We start from the raw sequence: 22,905 nt of genomic DNA on the forward strand, positions 1-22,905 counted from the left end.
TCCACGGCGAGACGCCAGTGAAAGGGGGCTTGGTGGGGTGAGTGTGGGAGAAAGTCCAAAACACGCACATGCGGTGCCGAAATCCAATGTAAGAGAAAATCTCTGTAAAGCTGGCAGACCCCTTGAGTTTCAGGCAACATGCCTAAGAATTCGAGCAGAGGTGATGTGTATTGCTTTTAAGTGACCCGCTTTCTCTCTGGGGAGGAAATTGCAGAAGTGTAGCATAAGAAATCAGCATTTATCAGTTTTCTGTTTTTAAATTTCTTTCTTTTGCCCTCCACATTTCTTTATCATTTCCCCTTTGTATGACAAAAAAGTCAAAATAAATACATTTTTAGAACCACATCTCTTTAGGCAAAAAAAAAAAAAAATTGAATTGAACTTTTTATACAAATGGGATGAGTCTCTCACATAGGTGACCCGAATCATTCCAATTTACAAATACGTTTTGCTGCTATAGATAAGGCCTAATTTAACGTTTTCATGATTTCTTTTAAAATTGAGAGTATTTTGTGCTTTACTTAACAAGTTCCCCCAGTAAAACGGTTGTGAAAGAAAGAGACGAAAAAGGCTATTAAGGAAGCCACGAAATTCTTTAAAGAACTCCCAGCCTATCAGTCTGACGTTTCATATTAGTTTCCGAAAAGTTCAGTGAACATGTCTCTGCATGTTTCAGCTCCTGTGCTCAAAACCGGGGCGTGTTTGCAAGTAAACCCTTTAGGGTGGGTTCACGGAGCTGCTGGCCCCAGGGACGGCTCACACAGGCCGGCCGTACTTGCAGCCTGTTTGTAAGATTTTAAAAAATAGTACTTGACTTTATCAGGATGAGAGATCACAAGTCTCTTCAAAGCATTTTCCCTGCAGACTGCTTCTAGGGGGAGCGGGGCTGCCCTCCCTCCATGCCAGGTGCTCAGAAAGACGAGGTTACACACTGACTGTGAGGACTCTGGCCCCAGCACCTCAGGGGCTCATTGGCTCCCTAGGTGGACGGAGAGATTGACCAACTCCTGTCCTGGCCCACATTACGCCAGCAGCATGCCCTGCCCCCTGAGAGCAGAGGGAGGTATCCCTGGACGCCCTCCCGAGGAGTCAGCAGACTCACTGCCCCTGGGCCGATGCGATGGCGCACCTGTCTCAGCCTCCCTGCCCACGTCTGCAGTAACACGGACTCACCGCGAGCATTCCCTGAAGGAGAAAGCTCTCCTCTCGCGAAGAGTCATGTTTTAAACATCTTACTTAAAATAACTCTGAACCAAATCCTCATATTTATTTTCAAGAGAGAGACGATGTAGAATATGGAGGAAGCCCTTTAAAGATATTCTCATGAGTAATTAGGAGATAACGCAACCTCCGTGAGTAGGTTCAAGTGTCTCCGTCCCTACCGCCCTGTCTCAAGGCAGCGGTTTTGTAGATGGAGAAGAGCTACCGTAACGGGCTCTATGTCTTGAGAAGCAAAGTGTGGCCACGTTTTGTGAGGTGTGCCGTGCGAGGCACAGGAAGCGTGCGATGCCTGTTGTCACGCACAGACAGCAAGCCCGCGTTGGAGGGCACGTCCCCCATCCCCTGGAGGTGTGAGCCGCAGTGAGTGTCTGGGGGCAGACAGCTAAGAAAAGCCATGAGCACAGAGGACCTTCCCTGTGCAGAGGCACAGGCTCAGAGCTCGATCTGATGTCTTAGATCTACAAAAGCCACGGACACCGAGCCTGAGAAAGGCTACTTCCACGAAATTAGAAACCCAAAAGCTTGTGAGTGGTCCAGATTTTTCCTTTTTTTAGATTTTACCTGGATTCTGCAAAACATAAACACAGTTTAAAACATTTTATTACAATTTTTCCACTGACATTCTTGAATGTCTATGTAAGACCAGTTTTCCAACCAGACAAAGTCAGGTCCTAACCGAAATCACCTTCCCTCCATACTACTTGAATCCCAAGGCAAATGCAGGGTCACAGCCCAGGCGCGGGACCAGAACTGTTTCTGTCTGTAAAGTGTCCCTGAGGCGCAAGTGTGGATTCTAAGGTTACATATTCATCACCTTCTCAAGAGTGTTTTTACCAACAGCACCTTGGAGTGGCAGGGAAAAAAGTCATGAAGCAAGTGTTTTATTTAGCCCAACTCTACAACTCCAACCACAGGAACTTAGACTAGACCTGGTGTGATTGTCGGTGCCAACTGGCAGGAGCGAGGAGGACCCCCGGCTGGGGTGGTGGGTCTCCCCGAGGCCTGAGCACGTGAGCGCTGGGCACCGGTGCCTGCCTTGTCGGGAGTTTCCATGGAAACCAGTCAATCTCTGCTGTCATGTCTAAGCCCAGACTGCAGCACACGCTGTTGTCTGATTTTATCCACGGGGGACTTGGATGATCCCACATGGGCCTCCCTTCGTGGCAAAGACGTGCTCTTAGATGGATGGATGCAAATCGGATTTTTGTGCATCGATTTTACCCCGGCCTGTTGTCAAGGGTCCTGGAGCGGCTCTGCCTGGGAAGCTAAGACCCTTTTGTTGGATGAATCACTTTTTCACTCACTGACTTCAGAAAACTGTATTTTTGAATGTTGAGGTTTATTAAAGTGAGGGAATTTGTATGTAAATCTACAGGTTTTTAAAAGCCTTGAAGTCTTGACCAGTGACATAAAACTGAGCACTTAGAGCTGGTGGGAGGGAGCATCCTTAAGGACCCATCCGGGGCCACCTTGTGTGGTTCAGACGTGCCACCTAAAGATGAAAACGCCAGGTCACTGCCCCTGAGAGAACCGGAGCTGGCGATGCCAGGGCCTGCCTTCTCAGCCCGGGAGGAGCCCTGAGAGCTGGCCGGGCACTGGGTCAGCAGGTACGGGCAAGGGACAGGGCAGAGGGGAGGCCCCGACAAGCACAAAACAGGCCCCGCCATCTTTCCTGCAGCCCATCCCCTTCCCCAGGGGAGGGTTCAATCGCCCTACATTCACCCGGCCAGCAGGTGGCAGACCGGGCATCCGACCCCACCTGCCTAACTCCAAACCCTCAAAATAAAAACCCACCTTTGGAGAAAGCAGGGCCTCCTTCTGGGAATGTTTTTTGTCTTCCGACACAGTGAAATCTCTGAAAAGGAACCAAATCAATATTTTCTTTGTTTTCATGATGACAAAGAACATTTTAAATGACTCTTTTTTTAATCAGATGATGTATTTGTAAATGGCTTAGACACTCAAAAAATGCCCCAAAAATCCTTTTCTCTTTTTTCTATAATTAGTAAAATCTGGTTTTCATTTGCATGATTTGAGGTGTAATGCCTCACTTTAAATCTGAACAGAACGTGACAACCTCCTCCCGCCCCCACTAAAAACATAAAAGACATAAAAGAATTTCTACTCTTGCCTAAATGAATAAATTTTAAATAAATTTGCACTAGGCACTTAAATTAGGAAGAGTTTAAGGATTTTTTTTTCTTTTTTGAGCAAAAAGCAAGGCCAAATGTGTATTATTGGCTGGCAGGAAACATTTCTGTTCCTTGATACATTTTCAAAACAGAAATGTGCGTGGAGATGAGCTGCTCTTAGAATGACTTCTATTGCTTTCAAGGTCTCCTCCCCACATGAGGGTTCTGGGGTCGGGTCAGCCCCACCTGAGGTCCCACTGGGAAACTAGTCAGTTGAGTTCAGCCATTCCAGTTACTAACGCAGGAATCGTCTTGTGATCAGACTCCAAGTTTCTTAGAGCGGTCACTTTCATGACAGGTCAGCAGCTGGGGCCAAGCTGTCGTTTTTGGTTCGGGGACACTGCTACACTTCGCTCTGCCTCAGACTCCTGCTTTTGAACCCCGATTCCGCCTCCACACGCCAAGGGCCGCTCTCCTTCTTTTCCCTCAGTGTCTTTTTCGTTTCCCCCAGCACAGGCTCTAAATTAGACTTCTCCCCTTCCTGTGGTGTGCCCAGTGTCCACGCTGTCCCTGAGCCCTGTGGTCCCATTCCTCTTCCTGGGTCTGAACGAGAATTAGGCAAGTTCTAGATACCAACAGCTGGCTCCACATCCAGGTGTCAAGAAATGACATCCGTACACTCAAGCTTAGTCCCGGTTCACGAGTGCCCGTCTCATCCCGGACCCTCTCCTCCGGTCTTGAGAACGTCTGTCTGTAAGCGAGGAATTTGCTGACCTTGACCCAGCATCTAACACCCCGGGGACTTTCCGAGTGGAATGCGAGTTGAAATCTCACAGAAGCATTAACATTTATTAAACACTTTAAATCTGTGATTTTTGTCCTTGCCAGGAACTGAGGTGCCCACTGAGTAAGGACGGGGGCACAGGGCATGGTCTGAGCGTTACTACTGGTAGTAATATTGTTACTAACTCATTTTATCCTTGTTTCTGGCATGTTAAAATTTAATGAAAAATTTTTTCTTAATTTTTGTCCTTAATTTGTACATTCCTGGCGGGTACAAATGCAGCAGAAGTGGCTCAGAGTGAAAATGTGTCAGTGGTGCTGATGGTTCCTGAGCTGGCAGACGGAGGGAGTTACGTGGGGGCCGTGACTGTCAAACCCTTCCAAACACATTTCCTCCCGGTAGCAAACGGCGACGTGGTAGTTAAGAAACGATGAAGTCGCCTGGTGAGGTTTAAGCCGAGGCTGTCGGCACCGTGAGCTAAGCTGTCCCGGCTGACCTGGCCTAACTGACCGAGGGTGATCCGTGCGCTGCTCCAGGTGGCTAAATGGACCAGGGTTTTAAGGGAAGTCAAACCTACCTGAGTGCCGCAGGAGGGCCCGGAAGCCAGTTGATCTGATCCGCAGGGGCAGGCCCAGGCGGTGTCCACCCTGGCCTCGGGGGTCAGCAGGTACAGGACGGGGAGGGGTCCGGGTGACGGGGCCCGCAGTCACGCCGGGGTTTCGCGTTTAGACGAAGACCAGTCTCTCAGGCCACCATGTGCATCTCTTCCTGCCAAAATCTCGCATCGGGTGTGGGTCTGTGTAAAACTCGCCCTGCTGTGACTGGTGCCACGGACCTTAAAGCGATGAGACGGGCGGGGGACGTGGGATGTTAGGGGCACAGAGACCTGGGAGAGTAGCCCAGGGACCGAGGCTGTGGCAAGGCTGATGGCCAGAGGTCCCTTGTCCCCCGACCGTGAGCTGGGCGGGAGAGGAGGAGGGGGACACACCACCACCTGCCGGGTGTGCAGCGCGACCTGCCTCCTTCCCCAGGGGTGCCCCGTGTTAAAGGGACTGTGTCTCTGAGCAAATAGGAATGCTCACTGTTTGGGGGTTTTCTTTCTTTCCAGTAAATGCCAATCTGCTCTTGTAATTGCAGGTGCCCCACCCCTGGCTGCGACGGCTCCGGGCACATCACCGGCAACTATGCGTCCCATCGGAGGTACGTGCTGCTCCCGAGACCCTCCCCTCCTCCGCCCCCGCGCGTGGGACCGCGGACCGGCTTCCGCACTGGGCTGTCCTGCCGCCACTGGTAACGTGAGGGCCAGGGGCCCTGGGCACAGAGCATGCTGTCCCCGCCATGGGCCTCGCCCAGAACTCGAGCTCAGAACCACAGCCCCCTCCGAGGCTCCCGCCCTAGTGCCCTGGCTCCTTCTGCAGGAAATGTTTCTCCGTCACCTGGTAACACATCTTTCTAAATTGGAAAGGGGCAGGAAAAAGACCCGGGACAGCCTAAGGTCCCTGAGGACAGCCATCGAGCGGCAAGCGTCCTAATCCCACGGAGAGCTGATCTCTTAAACATTGAAATTTGAGCCCCAAGCCTGTATGGTTCTCACACACAGAGACCAGCAGAGCCTGACACAAGGTGCCTGGCCTCGCGATCCCCAGGCACCGCCCGCCCCTCCGCGCGCGTTCCTAGAGCACAGCGCGGAGAGGCAGCCGCACGAGACCTCAAGGAGTCTGCGCCACCGCCACTCGCTCGACATTTTCTGAGCATCTGCTTTGCACCAGGCCCTAAGCTAGAAGTGAACTGAAAGAATCGTTTGGCACAATGTCTACGCAAGGCGGGTCTAGACCCTGTGGTCTGGAGCGAGGACTCCTTGTCGTGCTTGGTCAGGAACCACAAGCCCAGGTAAGGACGAGCGCCCGGCTGAACCGAGACGCCCTGGAGGTGACGTCGTCAGCGGTGGAAAGCGGTGCAGCGTCGAGCAAAGAAATAAACCGCCTTACGGGGTAGCCGTCGCCTGCTCTCTAAGATCAGATTATAGCGCGGGCAGTCGGGGCAGGATGAGCACCTCTGCTCTAAATGCTCCCTCACCAAGGGGAGGGGAGGGGAGGGGAGGGGAAGAAGGAGGAGAGAGGGAAGTCAGGACAACGGGGTGGATCAGCCCCACAGGCTGACCCCTCCCCCCAGCGGGGGGACCGTGTGGGTCAGGGTGGCCCTACACTGTGTGGTCACCAAGCCAGCAGGTCCCAGGGTCCAGGGGCCGCTCCCTGGCTGGCCGGCCCTTGTGGCTCAGGGACAGAGCTCGCTTGGGGCTCAGTTCCCCACTAAGAGCCCCCTGCCAGTCTTGGCTTCCGTGTTCGCTTCCCACCCATTCGGGGGCACTGGTTACATAGCACAGGTCAGGGAAAGGCATGAACTCTGAACAGCAACAAGGAGAACTGGAGGATGCGACTTACAGGCGGCTCTTCCTGCTCACTAGATGAGAACGCCCCACTCTCTAGGCCAGCTGTCCATCTGGGCACGGCGGCGCTGGGGCCGGGTCATTCTTCCCTGCGCGCGCTGCCCTGTGCATAGTTGGGTGTCGAGCAGCAGCCCTGGCTCTGCCCGCTGGATGCTGGTGGCGCCACCCTCCCCCTTCCTGACAACCAAAGATGTCCCCGGGCGCGTCCCCATGTTCGCACTGGCGACACCAGAGTCAAGAAGGGTCGTGCTGGTCCCGCAGGCAGGTCAGAGCCAGCCACTGCATCGTGAACGAGGAGGACAGTAAATACCTCAAAGCTACCGCCGGGGTGGGGCCACTGGTTCCGAGAAAGCAAAATAAAACAGTGCAAAGCTCTAGTTAAATGTCTGAGTCAAGCACATTTTACGCCACTTTTAATTTTAGTTGATCTCAGAACTTACCTCAGTCCTCACGCAGCCAGAAATTCCAGCGCGGAATAGTGTCTGCAAACTAAGAGTGAACATTTATGGGCTATTTCATCTCCAAATGTCTGTTTTCCAACTGATTTTGAGGGGAGGGTGGCATTCTGGAAATTTATTCTTAGTTTAGTTTCAACATCTGTGCGCATTTAACTTACAAATGGTGGACGTTGGTGTAGCAGAAACTTGTGAACACGAGGTAGCTTAAGCTTGGATTCAAGCTGCACTCTGTGCCCAGTGTGCACACTTACAGGGTTAGTCTGTAGAGCTGGTTTTCAGCAAATGTGAACACTTTAAACAGCCCTGCAGGGGTTGGCACGTTTAAAGTCGAGCACATTCCTTGATATTGCTTGTCCTAGAAATAACTTCCCGAACACAGATCGAGTGGGGTTGAGCCCTTGGCTGAGCAGAAACGGGGCCCAGGGTGACAGGCCCCGGGCACACCGAGCACCGGCGACGGACACAAGGGACCCCCAGGCCTGATGACTCCTGAAGGTCTTAGGTACCTTTCCCGGTTAATCTCAGGCTGTCCACTTCCCGGGGTCATGAGGTGGTGCCGCCGGCATGCAGACCACAGGGAATCACCTCTCAGGAGCAGGCGCTCCTCGGAGAGGTACAGCGGCTCATGGACTTCTTGGTTTCCTGCGCGCGTGGAAGTGTGTTTGCACCGTGCTGTGGCCTAAGTGCGCAGTAGCGTCATGTCTGGAGAGCAGCGTACAGACCCTCATTTAAAAATGCTTTGCTGCTAAAAAGAGAGCCAACCGTCCTCTGAGCCTTCAGCAAGTTGTCATCTCTTTGTAACAGTAACACTAAGGGCCACTGACCACCGATGGCCAGAACAAACACAGGCCCGGCGGGGAGGCTGGAAGCACGCGAGGACGGTTCAGATGCAACACAGAGACGCGAGGGGAGCAGACGCTGTCGGAAAGCAGCTCCGACAGACCTGCCGGACGCAGCTGCCCAGAGCCCTCACCTCGTGCAAGTGCAGTGTCCCCCAGAGCTCAGTGCAGCGACGTGCGGCCCACGAAGGTCTCCGAGCCCCTCCTGGGGCTGCGGAGGGGAGCGGAGTTGCAGCACCGGGACCCCCGGGTCCAGGTGAGCGGCGTGGCCGTGGCCCCCGCCCTCCCCCTCAGGCGGATGCACACAGTCAAATTCCATCCACGGCCCAGGAGGGCCCCACTCCCTCCTGCAGCTGAACAGCCCGCCCCGGGCACCACCCGGGAACTTACGGAAGTCTGCCTTTCGCCACCAGCCTCAGCGCCACACCGAGCAGCAGGCAGCCTCGCTTCTCTGCACTGGAGGAAGCCGATGCTGTGTGGGTCGCTACCTGTCAGAGACGGAGCCCAGCCAGAGTGGCCGCTGCCAGTGTCAGGTCCCGTGTGGAGCCCAGTGCCCCGACGGCCCGTGGGGGGCCTGCAGTCGGCCCCCTACAGGATGGGAGGCCCAACCCGTCCCCCCGACGGGGTCTGATGTGTGTCTGCTTTTGTCTGCGTGGTGATGGTGGAGAGGTTTCCTGTCTCTGTGTCATCTCTGAAGCTCTCCTGATTCACTTTCCTCCATGCGGCTGACCGTCTATGATGTCCTATCAAAAGCCTGCCACCAAAAGCTTTGTCCTCAGTAGTGAGACCTCCTTGGCCACTGCACAGGCAGACAGGGGTCCAGCTGTGTCCGCCTTCTCACCTTCAGATGACAACAGAGAAATCTGTCTCATCAGCTCTCCCTCCAAGACCCCGTTTCCAGGCCTCTTTTTTCTTTTCCTGACTCTTCTCTGGGCAGCTGTTTTCTGCAGTTTCCACACCTGCTGGTGCGGTGATGGCTCAGCACGACCCACCCACACAGGACGCCCAGGAGCATCTCCCACCCCGTCACCCGCTACACATGGCGACAGACCCAGAGCCGGGAGCCGGCGCACCAGGGCAGAAGTGGCCCAGGTCTCACAAACGGTGATGCCGCACGAATCTGCCCCACCTCCATCCAGGAGTCCCTCGCAGCCCCACAGAGCAGCACGGCCCTAGGGCTTCGGAATGTTCTGTGACAGCCGAAGACAGCTGCACGGAGCAGGTGCGACACACCCAGAGCGTCCCTGAGCACACGGCGCGTGCACCTCACCCCCACAACCACACGTGAGGGGGCGGGACAGTGCAGAAAGCCTGCGTCCCCTGCGGCCAAGCCCAGTTTCTCTGGGGGCACCTGCACTCCTGACAACACCTGCCCCCGGGGAACAGCATCCCGCTCTGCCTGCCTGCCCGCTGCACCCTGGGACACACAGCAAGGGCCCCAGGGGCCCGGCTGCCGGGAGGCCGACCGTCCCCTGTCCTGGGAAGATGTGGAAACAGGCCTGAGAAGACACAGATGCCCACAAGGAGCCTGGCCCCCTGGGCTCCCATCCCAGGCACAAAACCCAGACATGCAACCTTCTCAGGGAGCGCTGGCCCAGCCCACCCGCGGGGCTCTTCCCCTGGACAGTCTCCTGTCCACCTCGGGCTCAGCTGCGGACACCGGCCGCCCCCTTGCTGGTCAGGAGGCCGCAGGGCCCAGGCCCTCACTGCCGCCTACTCTGCCCTGCCCCAGGCTGCTCTTCCACCCGAGAGGCAAGGCTTCTGAAAGGGCCCTCACATCTCTACCCCTTCAAGCAAAGGTGCAGACGTACGTGGCCCTGCGTTGATGATCCAGGACTTGTGGGCAGGGCGGTTGCTATTTCGGAAACTTAGCCGTTGAGAACAGAATTGCAAACCTCAGCCCAGAAGCCTAGAACTCTGGGAAAGCCAGTGAATGTTTGTCAACTGCTTAATATGTGTCAGAAGTGGTGACAGTGAGGGGCCCAGTCTTCAGGGAACAGACAGTCTAACGGAGGAAAGGCGTGGACGAGAGAGACAGAGGCGGAAACCGACACGGCAGCGGTCAGGAAAACGCGCATGGTGACCGAGCAGGTCTTGGTGCCGAGCCGGGCTTGGCTCCGAGGACGCCAGAGACAGGCCGTGACGTCTGGGCCGAGCACTGAGGGCGCCCGAGAGTTTCCAGGAAATCGTGGGAAGGCAGGGTTTTCCAGGCAAAGGGGCAGAATCAGGCTAATGCGGCCACAGCAGTCAGTGTCCGCTTGGCAAACGGTGCAGAATTCAGCTTGGTCAGCACCTTGGGTTTAAGCGTACAGAAGTGGTTCTTGTGGGACGATTTCAGGAGTCCTTAGGGGTTTAAATGTCATTCTGTAGAAACACGGAGAGTGACAGGGTGGCCGGTCAGCAGAGGACCTGCTGCTGCGATGTAAGAGGCGTCGGAAAGTGCCCGGGGCTGGGCTGGGATGGGGGGCGTCCAGGAGAAGATTCTAGAAGATGGAAGCCTCAGTGGGGACGTGACACGCAGGGCCAGGGGGAGGAGAGGCGGGAGGGCGCCGCACAGGCCGAGAGCCCCCAGCTTCTGGCTGGACGGAGGCAAGTGGGGAGGCTGCTGTGTGCCGGCAGGAGGCCGTCCGCACGGTGGGGTAATTTCTGCTGAAACACATTAGCTGGGAGATTCTCAATGTCCGTGCAGGTCACCAAGGGGGTGCGTCTGGAGGAGAACTGGGGTGCAGTCCCAGGACAGGCACTATTTGAACTCACTGGAGATTCAGCAGACAGGAAAGAGGACCTCACCTCTTAGAAACAAAAGGCGGGTCCAAATACAGAGAACCCAGCTTCCCGGAGCCCAGCGAAGACACGGGCCACATGTTGGGGACCGTCCCAGGCTCTGCAGAATGGATTCCACGTCACTCCAGCAGCAAGAAGAACCAGGGCTGAGAACCCTAAAGAAGGAGTCACAAGTTCAGACGGAAGAGGAGGGTCTGGGCTTCCCGGCACCCTGTCTGCTGGCACCGCACAGACCCCTGGTGTCCCTTGTTTACGTGGAGCTCACGCCCTGGGCACTGTCACCCAGAGCAAGGATGAGGAAGCAGGCTGCCCCTGGCTAGGGGAGCCCTGGGTGCCGCAGCCCGAGGGCCCTCACCCCGCGCGCCTCCAGTGAGACGGCCCTTTCCCTCTCGGGGCTGACTCGACGGGATCGGCTGCGCTGGGCGACCACATCCATATTTTCAGCAGAAGAGACGTCAGGGCTGATGGACCCCGAGGTGCGTTATTCCCAGGCTCCAGTGCCCAGCTGGCGGTGGGAACCTTCAGGCATGAGATCAGCCAGAGGAGGTCACAGAAACCCACCCGCCCAACAGTGAAATGCTGCTGCGAGAACAAGGCCCCGCAGCCCTGGATCTGTGGGGACGTCAGTGGTGATGGGGACCCCAGGCCAGGGCTGCGCGGGGACAGGAATTTCACTGAAAGCTGGTGCCGGGGCAGGGAGAGGACCCGGGCATGAGGGGCCTCGTCCGTGGTGCCCACCCCCCACGCACGGCTTCTCGGGGGGTGGGGGCCAGCACCCCAAGCCCCCACAGGGGATGGCAGTGCCCCTCCGACCCATGTCCCTTGAGCGCTGGCTGCAGAGTCCTCACCCTAGGAGAGGATTCCAGAATCGCAGCACAGCCCTGGGTCGGGGCCGTGGTTTCCTCGGAGTCGAGTCAGGTCCCGGGGGGCCCAGCCGAGGACTCGGGGAGGCGGGGGAGGCAGGCAGAGCACGGAGACCAACCTGCAGGCTTCACAGAGTGCGGGCCCGGGGCGAGGCCGGACGGCTCCAGCAGGAAGTCCCAGGACGGCAGCCGTCACGCCGTGCGGAGACACAGCCCCCGCCCAACGCCACAACGAACTGGGCACAGCCGTCCTCATGAGTGACCGCAGTGGGGCCAGCGGGCTGCGGAGACAGAGCAGGGAAGCACAGCCCCCACTTTCCAAACTTTTATCATGAAAGGGAGGGGAGAGTGAACAAGGCACGCCCTGTGTCTTCTGTCACCAATAAAAGGTGACCGGGAAGCAGCGGAGGGAGACAGGTAGCGTGCGAGGGGAGGTGGAACAGGTGAGGTGGACACAGGGGGGCCCGACCATGGGGCCCGACACCCCAGCCCCAGGGCTCAGGCACCAGGGCGCCAGGCCCCTGCACCCACCTCCGCCCGCGAAGAGCGGCCTTCCACGAGGGGAGCCAGGCCACAACCTTGGGGAAACGCTAAGGAAATGGTATTGATGGGGTGATGGGGACCGTCCCCTCTTAGGACAGCCGGCCCTCCGCCCGAGGACCAGGACGCTCAGAGAGAAGCCAGACCTGATGGGGAAACATGTTTGGACACTCGGGACTGTGACGCAGAGCAGTGACGTCCCACCCGGATGCAGCCCTGCGCCACGCAGGCCTCCCCTCCACGTGTCTCCAGGCATCTGTGAGGGTCCCGCACCTGGTTCTTTAGTTCTGTGCAGAGAGACCCGTTCATTCTGTATATTCTGACATCGCACAGCCTACTAGCTTATTGCTAGCTGTTGCTGAACAGAAAAAATACTCATGTGTATGTGTATATATAAACACATTCCAGCTGGAGAATGTCCTTTAGATAACGTGACCCCTATTTCCAAATATTTCAAAATTAAATAAAATAAGCATGTTCAAATTCCACGGCATCGCCTGCAGGGACACAGGAGGCTGTGCGTCACATAAATCAGGACAATGACCAGCGTACAGTCCCTCCCAAGACAGAAGGGCTCTGGAATCTGGGGGCAGGCACGGCCCCCGAGAAAGAATGGGGGGCTCCTTACTGTCGCCCCTTCTGTGCAGGGAGCACCCCCTCCCTCAGCAAGGCAGCCCAGCCTCTCCGGCAACTCCCAAGGCCTCCGTTTCTACATGGGGCTGTTTCTCTGCTGGACCTGGGTGCCCTCGCAGGGGACCGACAGGGTGTGAAGGTGGAGGGCGCACAGAGGGGCTTCCCCCTCGGGATTGCATTTTCCTCCAGGAAGCACCGACCTCTGGAGGGAGCTGAGTGGAAGTGGCACCGATGGCGACACGGGGGGAAGCCTCCAGGGAGCACAGTGCGGGGTGCACTCTGAAACCCTGTCTCTTCCTCAGCCTTTCAGGTTGCCCGAGAGCCAAGAAGAGCGGCATCAGGATAGCGCAGAGCAAGGAGGACAAGGAAGACCAGGAGCCCATCAGGTGCGCGGCCGGGGCGTGGAGCGGGAGTGGGCAGGGCTGCAGGAGGGGCGGGGGGGGCGGGGGTCAGGCTGGGAGAGCTCCGTCAGCTGCGAGGTCACAGCGCCTGAGCTGAGACCAGGGTTCACCTGCCACCTGGCCAAAAGCATCCCCTGAATAGCAGGTGAGGTGATGACCCAGTGTCCCCCCAGCCAGTGTTCCAGTAACCGAGTGATGAGAAAGGTCCCTCTACCCCTTGGTGGAAAAAGCAGCTTAATTTACGAGGAAAGGCAGATTCGTGGCAGCACAGCACTGAAAGTGAACATTTCCTTGACGTCCTGGCTCATGAGAGTCACTCAGCAGCACATGCTCTGCCTCCCGCTAAGGCGGGACGGAGACCGTCACCTGGGGAGAAACCAGCCTCCCACTCTCCCCCCAGGTGCTTGCCCCAAACCCCTGCCCAGTGAGCCTGGCTCTCAAGAATCTGTGAGATAAACCTGTTGCCGGCTTCCTGAAATTTTAATCTCACTCAGTGTCTCTGGAGAAAAATTCTGATTACAGTGAAAACGGCAATTAAAATACAAACATGATTGCGGTCTCGCGGTGAGTCAGCCCCCTGCCACACTCGCGACAGGAAGTTTCAGGTGCGCGAGCTGACTCGCCTCCTGTCGACCTTCAGCTGCAGCCAGTGATGTTCCCATTTATTAAAAAAAAGTGCTGGCGAGGTCTTAGCTAAATGTCGTCTCTGCTGCGTAAAGTCCTTTCCAGCTGGAAGGGTGTCCTCTGGTCTCAGAAAACACAGCCCAACAAACAGCCCTTGAGAAGAACACAGGCTTATAAAATAATCTACTAAAAATAATCCTCCAGTTTCCCACTGACTTTGCATGTTTCCTCCATAAAGACTGTGACTGCCCAAAAGTGGTGTCTTTGAAACAGACGCCTGCGTCTCACTTGCGTCGACAGCGGGTTCCTTTCTCCACCGGCCGGCGTCCTCGGCGCTCACTGTGTGGACGTTCTGCTGCGGGACACCGGCGGGTCCGGGTCTGGGAGGGCGAACTACTTCACGGCTCCACTAGGTGGCGCATTTCAGCGGGTTTTCTTTTTTCCGTCTTTCCCTCCTGCCGGAGCAGACGATGCCGGGTTCCCCACGACTTTGCCGCAGAGGCCGCCGGTACGCGGCAGCAAGGCAGTCACGTGCGTCTCTCTGTCTGCCCAGGTGCCCCGTCCCCGGGTGTGACGGCCAGGGCCACATCACCGGCAAGTACGCCTCCCATCGCAGCGCGTCCGGGTGCCCGCTGGCGGCCAAGAGGCAGAAGGACGGGTACCTCAACGGCTCCCAGTTCTCCTGGAAGTCGGTCAAGACGGAGGGCATGTCCTGCCCCACGCCGGGATGCGACGGGTCCGGGCACGTCAGCGGCAGCTTCCTCACGCACCGGAGGTGAGTGCCGCCTGCCTGGGCTCCCAAGCGATCCCCGGGTCGAGAGAGAGAATGCCGGAACCCGCGGCGCCAAGCGCGTGACATCTGTGAGGTCTGGGGAAAGAGGGGGGCGCACATCGATTTGGGAAGGCACAGACTCGCCCTGGCCTGGCTGTGCGCGGGGCGGGTTTCCAGTGGCTTCGATCAGGATCCGCAGGGAGAGAGGTTGCGCTTCGCACACGTGCGCACGCAAGAGCGTCTGTGGACTTGGTTTCTCGTTTCGGCTGAAGACTGTAGGCAGGCCCCCCTCGAGGAAGGTGGGTGGAACTGGGCTCAGGGCCTCGTAAGGGACACCAGAAAGCCTCCCAGAGAACCAGTCGACTCCATCCATTGTCATCACTTAACTTAAAGAGGAACGTGGGGGTCACACTGCCTACCAGACAGGCCTGTCCTGTTGAATAGAGTGGCCCCTGTAGGAGTGAGGACCGCGGGTGTGGACAAAGCACAGAGGTGCCCTGCTTCCTGGGGTGGGGTGGGGGGGACACAGCGTCACACGCAGGACCCAGCCCCTTGGGGCTCGAGCTGGACCTCTCCGACCTCCGCCTTCCGCATAAACACTGTGCACCTGCCTCAACCTGCAGAGCCGTGCTGAGCACGGGATGAGCTGGGAGGAGTGACAGGTGACCACGGGTCCCAGCATTTGTGGGAAGGTTTGTTTTAGTGTAAAAGAAGTTCTTGCCCAGGTAGCAAACTCAGACGGGACAAGCGGGCCTAGGAAGGGACGAACGTCTTTCCCGGAGTCTTTCCAAGCGGGGGTCCCCGCTTCGCAGGAAGTTCCCTTGACAGAGAGGCACCCAGCCCTGCTGAATGTGTCCGGGGGGAACAGAGGCCCCAACCCCTACCCCACACCCGCTTTTCCCTTTTAATGCAAACAGGCCTCAGTGTGTCGTAGGTACCTGCATAGGACACGGTGTAGTGCCTTCAACAGAATTCCCCTGGCCCAGCTGGCAGCAGGCAGGTCCGTGCTCGGCTAAACATCTCCTTCCACTCAGAGCCCCCCTGCTTCCCAGGTCACAGGGTCCGGTCTCCGTTCTAGATGCAGTGCCGCCCAGGGCCGGACAGGGAGCTCCCTTCCGCAGACACCTGCTCGTCCCTGGGCAGCGGACCCTCAGGATACAGACCCAGAAGCAAAAACGCTTGTTTCCAAATTCTGATAGGGCGGCCCAAATGCCCTCCAGAAAGCTCCGGCTTCCCTAACTCTTCCGCGGTCCATGAAGCTTTCAGACGACGGTGCACCCTGCCCACATGACCCTTGAGTAAGGGCGTGCACGTGCTGCTGAGCCGAGGCACGTGGAAATGGGTCCACTTCTCCGAGTAAAGCTGAGCGCCCCTGGGTTCCCGAAACCGCGCGGGAGCCGGGCGTGCGCGGAACGCTGGAGGTGTGGCGTCCGCCGCGGCCCCGGACCTTCGCCGCGTCGGTCAGGAGAGTGATGGACTGCTAGGAGCCGCGGGCAGGCGGGACCCCTTCCGCGGGCGGGCCACTCGGCGCGTCCTGCGGCCTCGCGAGGACGGCGGCCCCTGACCCCCCGGAGTCGCTGTGGGCAGGGCCGCCGCCACCTCGGCCACGCCCCCGCCCTCCCCCCGCCCCCGCCCACCCTCTGGCTAACACCCAGGGGCCAAACTTAGGGCCCCGGTGCAGCCTCTCCCGGGTGTCTGGCCTTCCTGTCTCTGTCCCCGGAGGGACCCACCTTCCTGGGGCCTCTGGCTGGAGAGGGAGTTGACTCACACGCAGCCTCGTCTAGACAGCTGGAGGGACCTCAGGGCGCAGGTGCACCTGGTGAAGACAGCTGGTGGCTCGCTGACTCGGACAGAGCCTCTCTGCTCTGGAACCCCCGTGATGAGTCCTGTGCTCTGCAGACAGCTCACCCAGGGCGTCGAGGGGGTCCCGGGAGGCGCCCCGAGTCCAGGGCTCACCGGACAAGCCAGCCGGCCGCGCCCACCCGGTCTGCGCGGGGCGGGGAGGCCGGGGCTCCGGGCGGGGACACCAGGCTCCACGGGGCCCAGAGCTGGAGGGCGGAGCCTCGGAGCCACTCAGAAGTGGCTCCGTCCCCATGGGGCCCTGACTGAGCGGCAGAGTGCAGATCTTTGATACTTTGCTGCGAGAGCGTGTCGTGTCGCAGCCATCTGAGCCCCCGCCTCGGCGCTCTGAGCGGGGGCGGGGGTGGGGATGTTGTGTGGAAAGTGTTCAGACCTCCCTGGAGCCCGGTGACCGGCGGCCTCCGTCCTGGGTGTGACCGTGTGAAGAGACCCAGGGCGGGGACGGGGGTGAGAGGGGAGGACAGGACCCTGAGAGCCTGGACCTACCTTCTTACAGTTGTGTAGACACACGGAACACCGAATGTACCATTTAAGCACTTTCACGTCCAGCGCAGGGCCGATCAGCACCCACGCACCATCCAGCGGACATCAGACCAGCCTCCCCAGAGTTCTCACCGGCCCAGCGCAGCTCTGCCCCCCAGCGCTAGCTCCCGGCCCCGGGCCCACCGTCCAGTGGCTCCAACTCTCGGGGCCTCACGGGAGTGGGTCACAGGGCACCTGTCCGTCTGCGACTGGCTCATCCCCCTGGGGGGCCCAGGGCCCAGCCGTCCACCCAGAGCTGGCAGGTGGTTGTCCAGACTTCAAGGCCCTGGTGAGCCCCCAGGTGAGGCGCTGAGGTGAGGCTCCTTGTGCATCACACGCGACCTGAAAACAGAGCAGCTTTCAGACTCAGAAGAAAGACCAGACGGAACAGGTGCCTGTTTATTGCCCTTTTCCCGGAAGCTGTGACAACCTAGTGATACAGAAGGTGACGGGGAGCCCCTGCCGCGGCTTCCGGGTCCCGGGAAGCCTGCTCACCCCGATGTCCTCCTGGGGAGGCCACCACACAGGTGTTCAAGCACAAGGACACAGAGGTGGCACACTCTCCGAGCGCCCCGTTTGCTGCACAATCATTTCCTCCCATTTCACATTCATCCCTGTAGGGACGGGGCAGGGTGGGGGGTGCTGTTCCTGAGCAGAGATGCTGTAAGGATGTAGGAAGAGACTTTACAGTCAGAACTGGCTGGGTCAGAACCCGCGGGTGAGATGGGAGGCAACACCTGTGAGTGGGCATCGCCGGCAAGTGCTCAGGGGTAGCGGACAGCTTCCTTTAGGAGCACGAGAAAGAGGATGCAGCTGAGTGAGATGGGGGCTGGAGATGCGGGCCCACAGCAGACAAGTGACTGTACACTGGGTGCCCGCCGGGAGGCACCTGGGTGCATCGGTCATCAGGGGCAGAAAAGAGAAACAGAGTGTGGCCTTGCTGCAGGACACACAGGGAAAGATGCAGACTCGGGGGCACCAGTGGTGGAGTGGACGCTGAGAGCAGGGTCCAGGGTGGCAGGAGAGCAGAGAGGCGGGAAGGGCTTCACTGACTGGGAAGTCACATCTGAGTGCCGGTTGGGCACCCATGCTTCCTGACCTGGCCTGCTCCTGCCCGGGGGCCAGCACCCCGTCCTCTGAGCTAGCCTTCCGGAGCTGCCACAGCAAGGCTTCTGCAGAATTCGGTACCCATCAGAGCAGCCCAGGCCTCTGCGCCTCCTGTTGCCCAGAGCATCCTTCTCCACGCCCTTACCTGCCCAGAAGTGCCCCCTCATCCTCCAGATAATGCTGCTTGATGAGATCAGGGCTGCCTGAGCGCCGAGCACCTCTGTCCTTAGCTTCAAACAATCCGATGAAATAGGTACCCTCATGACTCCTGTTTGAAAGATTAGGATTTAAGTCAAAGAGAAGTGACATGCTGTCCAGGTTCATGGAGTTTGTAAGTGACAGAGCCAGGGTTCAAACTCAGGCAGCCCAACTCCTCCGAGCCAGGGCCCCCTCCCCCAAGCCAGGGCCCCGTCCTTAGAGCCAAGGCCCCCTCCTCCGAGCCATCCTGCCTCTTCTCAGCACTGATGGTTTTGCCAACTTGGTGAAATGGCCCTGACTCCTCTCTCTGCATGGGCAGTCCCTTCCCTTCACGTCCCACGACTGCGTCACTGCAGGAACCCTGGCTGTGATCTGAGTGCCTGCGTGGATGGGACCACGTCTTAGCTCCCGAGCACCCACACGCCTCACTCGTGCCCACACTTGTAGCCTCTAGGGAGTGTTTTCCTGCACCAGTGACTCGGGGCATTTTTTAATAAGTTGGTCAGAGCTGTGTCTAAGACTGGGAGCAGCTGTGTGTCCACCAGATGCCGACCGAGGCACTGAAATCTCAGGAGAGACAGGGGAGCTTCAGCAGGTGCCTGAGGGCCCAGTGACCCGAGAGCCCAGGGCCAGGGTCAGAGGTGTCAGGCACAGGGACAGGGAGAGAGGAAGGAGGACGCTCCACCGGGGCCTCACCTGACTGGGGGGCGATGGCGTCGGGACTGGTGCTCGCCGTGGGGCCGGCAGAGGCGGGGCGGGGGACGGGGGTGGGTTCTTACCTGCTGAGCTTCTTCACGTGCAAGCGTGCCGATCGTAACTCGCCGTCACCTCATTCCTACCCCACTCTAAGTAAGATTAGGAAGATCCTCCAAAATTAAAGGCATGATTCTAACCCTAATGGGTAAATAAGTAAGTGATCTCAGAAGAACGCCATCTCTCAGTGGGCGCCACCAAGTAAACTTTTTAAAAATTACCTCCCAGACCTCCTTACACTTCTTCCGCCAGGACCGCGTGACCTAACCTATTTATTTCCAGTTTCACTCCAGTCCTCTGTAAATGGGAGGCTGCCCGTCCTAGAACGTGGACATTGCTTGATACTTCCCAGGAAAACGGTAGTCAAGACATCACCGTACTGAGTACTGACCACGAGTTGTTTTCTTAATCAGTCGTCTCGTTAATGTGAGCATGAGCTGGGATGTGCTCACTGCCTTAACGACACTCGGACTGGAGCCAGCCCTGGATGAGCGGGCAGGACAGGAGGCCTCCGAGGTTTGTCTTCACCCCACAGCAGAGCGAGGAAAGGAGGCTGCAGCATCCAGCTGGGGACGGGGCTGGTACCGCCCCCTCACATCCCAGGGGGAGCCCAGTCCACAGCATCGCCGAGTGCAAGAGACGCTGGGAGATGCAGCCCACGTGGGATTCTGGGGAACGTGTCCACCCGAAGTGCCGGGCGATGCGTTCCTCCCGAGCCCAGGGAGAAGGGGAAGCCTTCATTTATGCACCTGACCCTCCGTGATGTTGAGAAGCCATAGTTTTTACCAAAATCTGGTACACAGGTGACCACAGCACCTTGAGGTCCACGTCGTTCCCATCTTAGAGATGAGAACACTAATGCAGCCAGCCAGCACGGAGAAAGTCAGGATTCAACCAGGGACTGCCTCGTGCACAGACGGCCTGCATCTCAGTCTGTCTGTCTGGATGCCTGCAAGACTGAGCACAGGACTGTCACAGGGCAAGCATTGAAGAAACGTGGCCACTGAGGGCGTGTGACCAACCTGCCCCAGCTCCTGTGGGACGGACGCCAAGGAGAGGGAGGACGTGGGCAGGCCTCTCCCCACCCAGCCACCCCAGGAGGAGCGCCCGCCACCCTGGGCCTCCCCGGACGGGTCCCTGTCTGCCTTCTGCTCCCTCTCAGGCTGCAACCACGGCCACTCACCAAGCCACGTGTGTGGATGGAAGACACCGAGGCAGCCCAGCCATTTTCACTCAAGAGTGATATAACCCAGAATCCAGCCCGGGAGCCTGGTCCCAGCTGCAGACCAGCCGGTGCCCGCCGCCCCAGCTCTTCTCCTGTCCCGGGACACTCGACTCTCCTGCTGGGACAGCCTGCACCCCTCCTGCCCTCCCTGGGCCCCAACCCCCCGCTTCTGCTGCCAGGGGGCAGGTCGGAGGGAACAGGAGGCGTGGCCAGGGCCCTCCTCCAGCTGCTGGCTTCTGTCTGCCAAAAGCGCATTGGAAACGCCCTCCTTCCCTGCACAACCTGAGAGGAACACCCACACCCGTGGCTTCTCTGGGATCCGCAGGAGAGGATAGGGCTCAGGGGACCCCCCTCCAGCACCTTGGACATTCCCAGCTCTTTGACTAAACTCCAAAGTTCAGTATTTGTCGGGAAGCAGGAGGGAGGGAAAACGCAGACCCATCACCTGTCCCAGACTGCGAGTCCCATGGGGCCTGCGAGAGCTGGCTCACAGCGGCGGGCCCGCCGGGCTGAGACTGCCACGGCTGCCCGCAGCCCTGCCGGGGAGCACCCCCCAGGTGACGTTTGCAGACTCTCTCCTCCTGGAGCAGGCGCGTCCAGCTCCCCGTCCGCCCCGAGTCTGGGCACAGCCGGCAGAGGGGACACCAGCCCACCCAGCCTCCCCCGCGCCCGCGGCCTGGGCTGAGCGCCCCCCGCCCGGTCTCCTGGACAGCGTCTCACCAGGTCTCTAAAGAACCAAGCACGCAGGGGCTTGAAGCGACACTCAGCCGCTCTTGGATTCTGCAAATGGGAAGCCCGGCCCGGCCTCCAGGCCGCTGCTCGGGCCCCACTGCCTGGAACCAAGGTTTCTGCAGGCGCCTCCCCAGCTGAGCCTGTGGCCCCCTCAAAGCTCAGCCGGAGTCTTGGCAGGGTTCAGTTCCTGGAGCTGCCAGGCCCCAGGCCCATGTTCGTGCTGCTCCTGGCTGGGGTGCCTCTCGGGGCTGCTCTCGTGGCCCCCTCTACCAGGCAGGCAGGCAGGCTCGCTGCGCCCGCCCAGGGCTGTTCTGTGCACTGGCCCCGAATCGCGGGCGCGACCGCCCCGTCACACGCGCCCCTCCTGCAGGACAGGCTTGACCCAGCGTGGGCACCACACTGGGACCCCGGGGTGGCCCCGAGCTCCGCCTCCCACAAGTATCCCGTTTTAGCCACAGGGCAGGGGTCTTTGGAGAAATAAATCTTACTACAGCCTCTGCCCTGAGAAGCTTAGCCGGCCGTGATTTTACAGGAAAGAGCAACATGCAAACAAAAAATTAACAATAGGAGCAAACGAGAGACTGAACTCTTCAGAGCTTTCCGGTCCAGAATGTGATGTAATCTCCATTACACACACGGGCACACAGACACACACGACAAACACAACACACATACAACACATGGACACACAGACACACACAAACACAGAAACACACACACAACACACGCACAGACACACACACACAACACACACACAGACACACACATGCGTGTGCGCAGCTGAGACGCTCCGGGTTTGCCGCCTCCAGTCACTCCTGAGCAGCACAACATCACCCTCTATTCATGAGCAAACAGTAGGTTTTCAGGAACACGGCAGTTTCTAAAATGTGACGGCCGGTAACAGACACAAAGTCCGCCCATTTTCTGTGGCTGCGCTGACCCCTGTCCTGCCCCAGCTGCGGACAAGAACCTGGTCCGGGGCCTAGGGCATCTGGGCGCCCGCATCCACCCAGGTGGTCCGTCCTGGTGCGCGGGCAGCCCCAGAGGCCTCCTGAGCCTGTCCCGTCTGGTCACCCGCCCACACCACTGGCCTGTGTTTTCCTGGGGCCGCCAGGCCTCTCCGGCCACTGGTCCCCAGCCTCCGACCGCGCCAGGCCTTCGGCCAAGGCGGTGGGGCTTCTTCCCTCTGCCGGGCTGCTCGCGGGCCGGAGGGGTGGGGGCCTGTCACCCCCAGCGTGTCGGGGGCCTCCTCTCGGACCAGCAGCTCTCGGCTCTCTGTGCTCTTCCTTCCCCTTCCAGGGACTCTCCTTCCACACCCACGGCCTGTGCGCTGACTTCCTTCTGCCTCTGGCAGCTCCCAATCTTGAAGCCTTTGAAACTCAAAGCCTCTTTCTGCTTTCAGCTCTAGCAATGGTTTCCTAAGGCGTAAATGCTCTGGTTCTAGCAAAACCAGTGGTGAAATTAAGAGGAAAACAGAAACTCATCACTGAGAAGCGCTGACTGCCACTCACGAGTCCCTCACTGACCCCAGCACCCCCATCACCAGGACGGCATTCGGGGGGGGCGCCTCCTGTGGCCCGGCCTCCCCAGCCCTGCAGTCCAGTCACGGGGGCCTCAGAGACGTGAGGGACAGAGAGGAGCCCCCTCGCTGCGGTGGGAGCATCCTCCTCGCCCGCCCGGCGCGCTCACGGGAGACCCAGGCAGCTGAGAGTCACTTCCCTACGCCCCTGAGTGGACAGCGAGGACCTCCTCCTTCCCGGCTCCTTCCTGCCCACACCATCCCGGGGACGTGTCTTGTGACCCTCGTGCTCTGGCCCCATTCCTGTCCGAGAAATGCTGGAACAGGACTGTCTCCGAAGGTGTGTCCCCGGCCAGCTGTGCTCGGAGGCAGCGCCTGCCCTGAGCCTGCGTTGTGAAGTCACCCCTCCCGGCTCAGCGTCCTCCCTGGGCACTGGCCCTGCCCCTGTGGCCTTCTATCCAGGCCTGCCCCTGCCCCACCTCGTCCTCCGTC

The 22,905-nt window shown here is 58.8% G+C and overlaps 1 protein-coding gene across 16 annotated transcripts in view; it reads left to right on the forward strand.

Annotated features, from left to right (window-relative positions):
- MYT1L (myelin transcription factor 1 like) overlaps positions 1-22,905 on the forward strand; it is a 373,300-nt gene that overhangs the window by 333,884 nt on the left and 16,511 nt on the right. For all 16 annotated transcript variants that reach the window (XM_064494756.1, XM_064494755.1, XM_064494758.1 and 13 more), the window contains 3 exons: positions 5,275-5,337; positions 13,003-13,086; positions 14,279-14,500. In XM_064494756.1, coding sequence (XP_064350826.1) covers positions 5,275-5,337; positions 13,003-13,086; positions 14,279-14,500 — 369 coding nt within the window. The remainder of the gene's footprint in view (positions 1-5,274; positions 5,338-13,002; positions 13,087-14,278; positions 14,501-22,905) is intronic.

This window comes from Camelus dromedarius, chromosome 15 (assembly GCF_036321535.1).
Source record: "Camelus dromedarius isolate mCamDro1 chromosome 15, mCamDro1.pat, whole genome shotgun sequence".
In the NCBI taxonomy this organism is placed as follows: Eukaryota; Metazoa; Chordata; class Mammalia; order Artiodactyla; family Camelidae; genus Camelus; species Camelus dromedarius.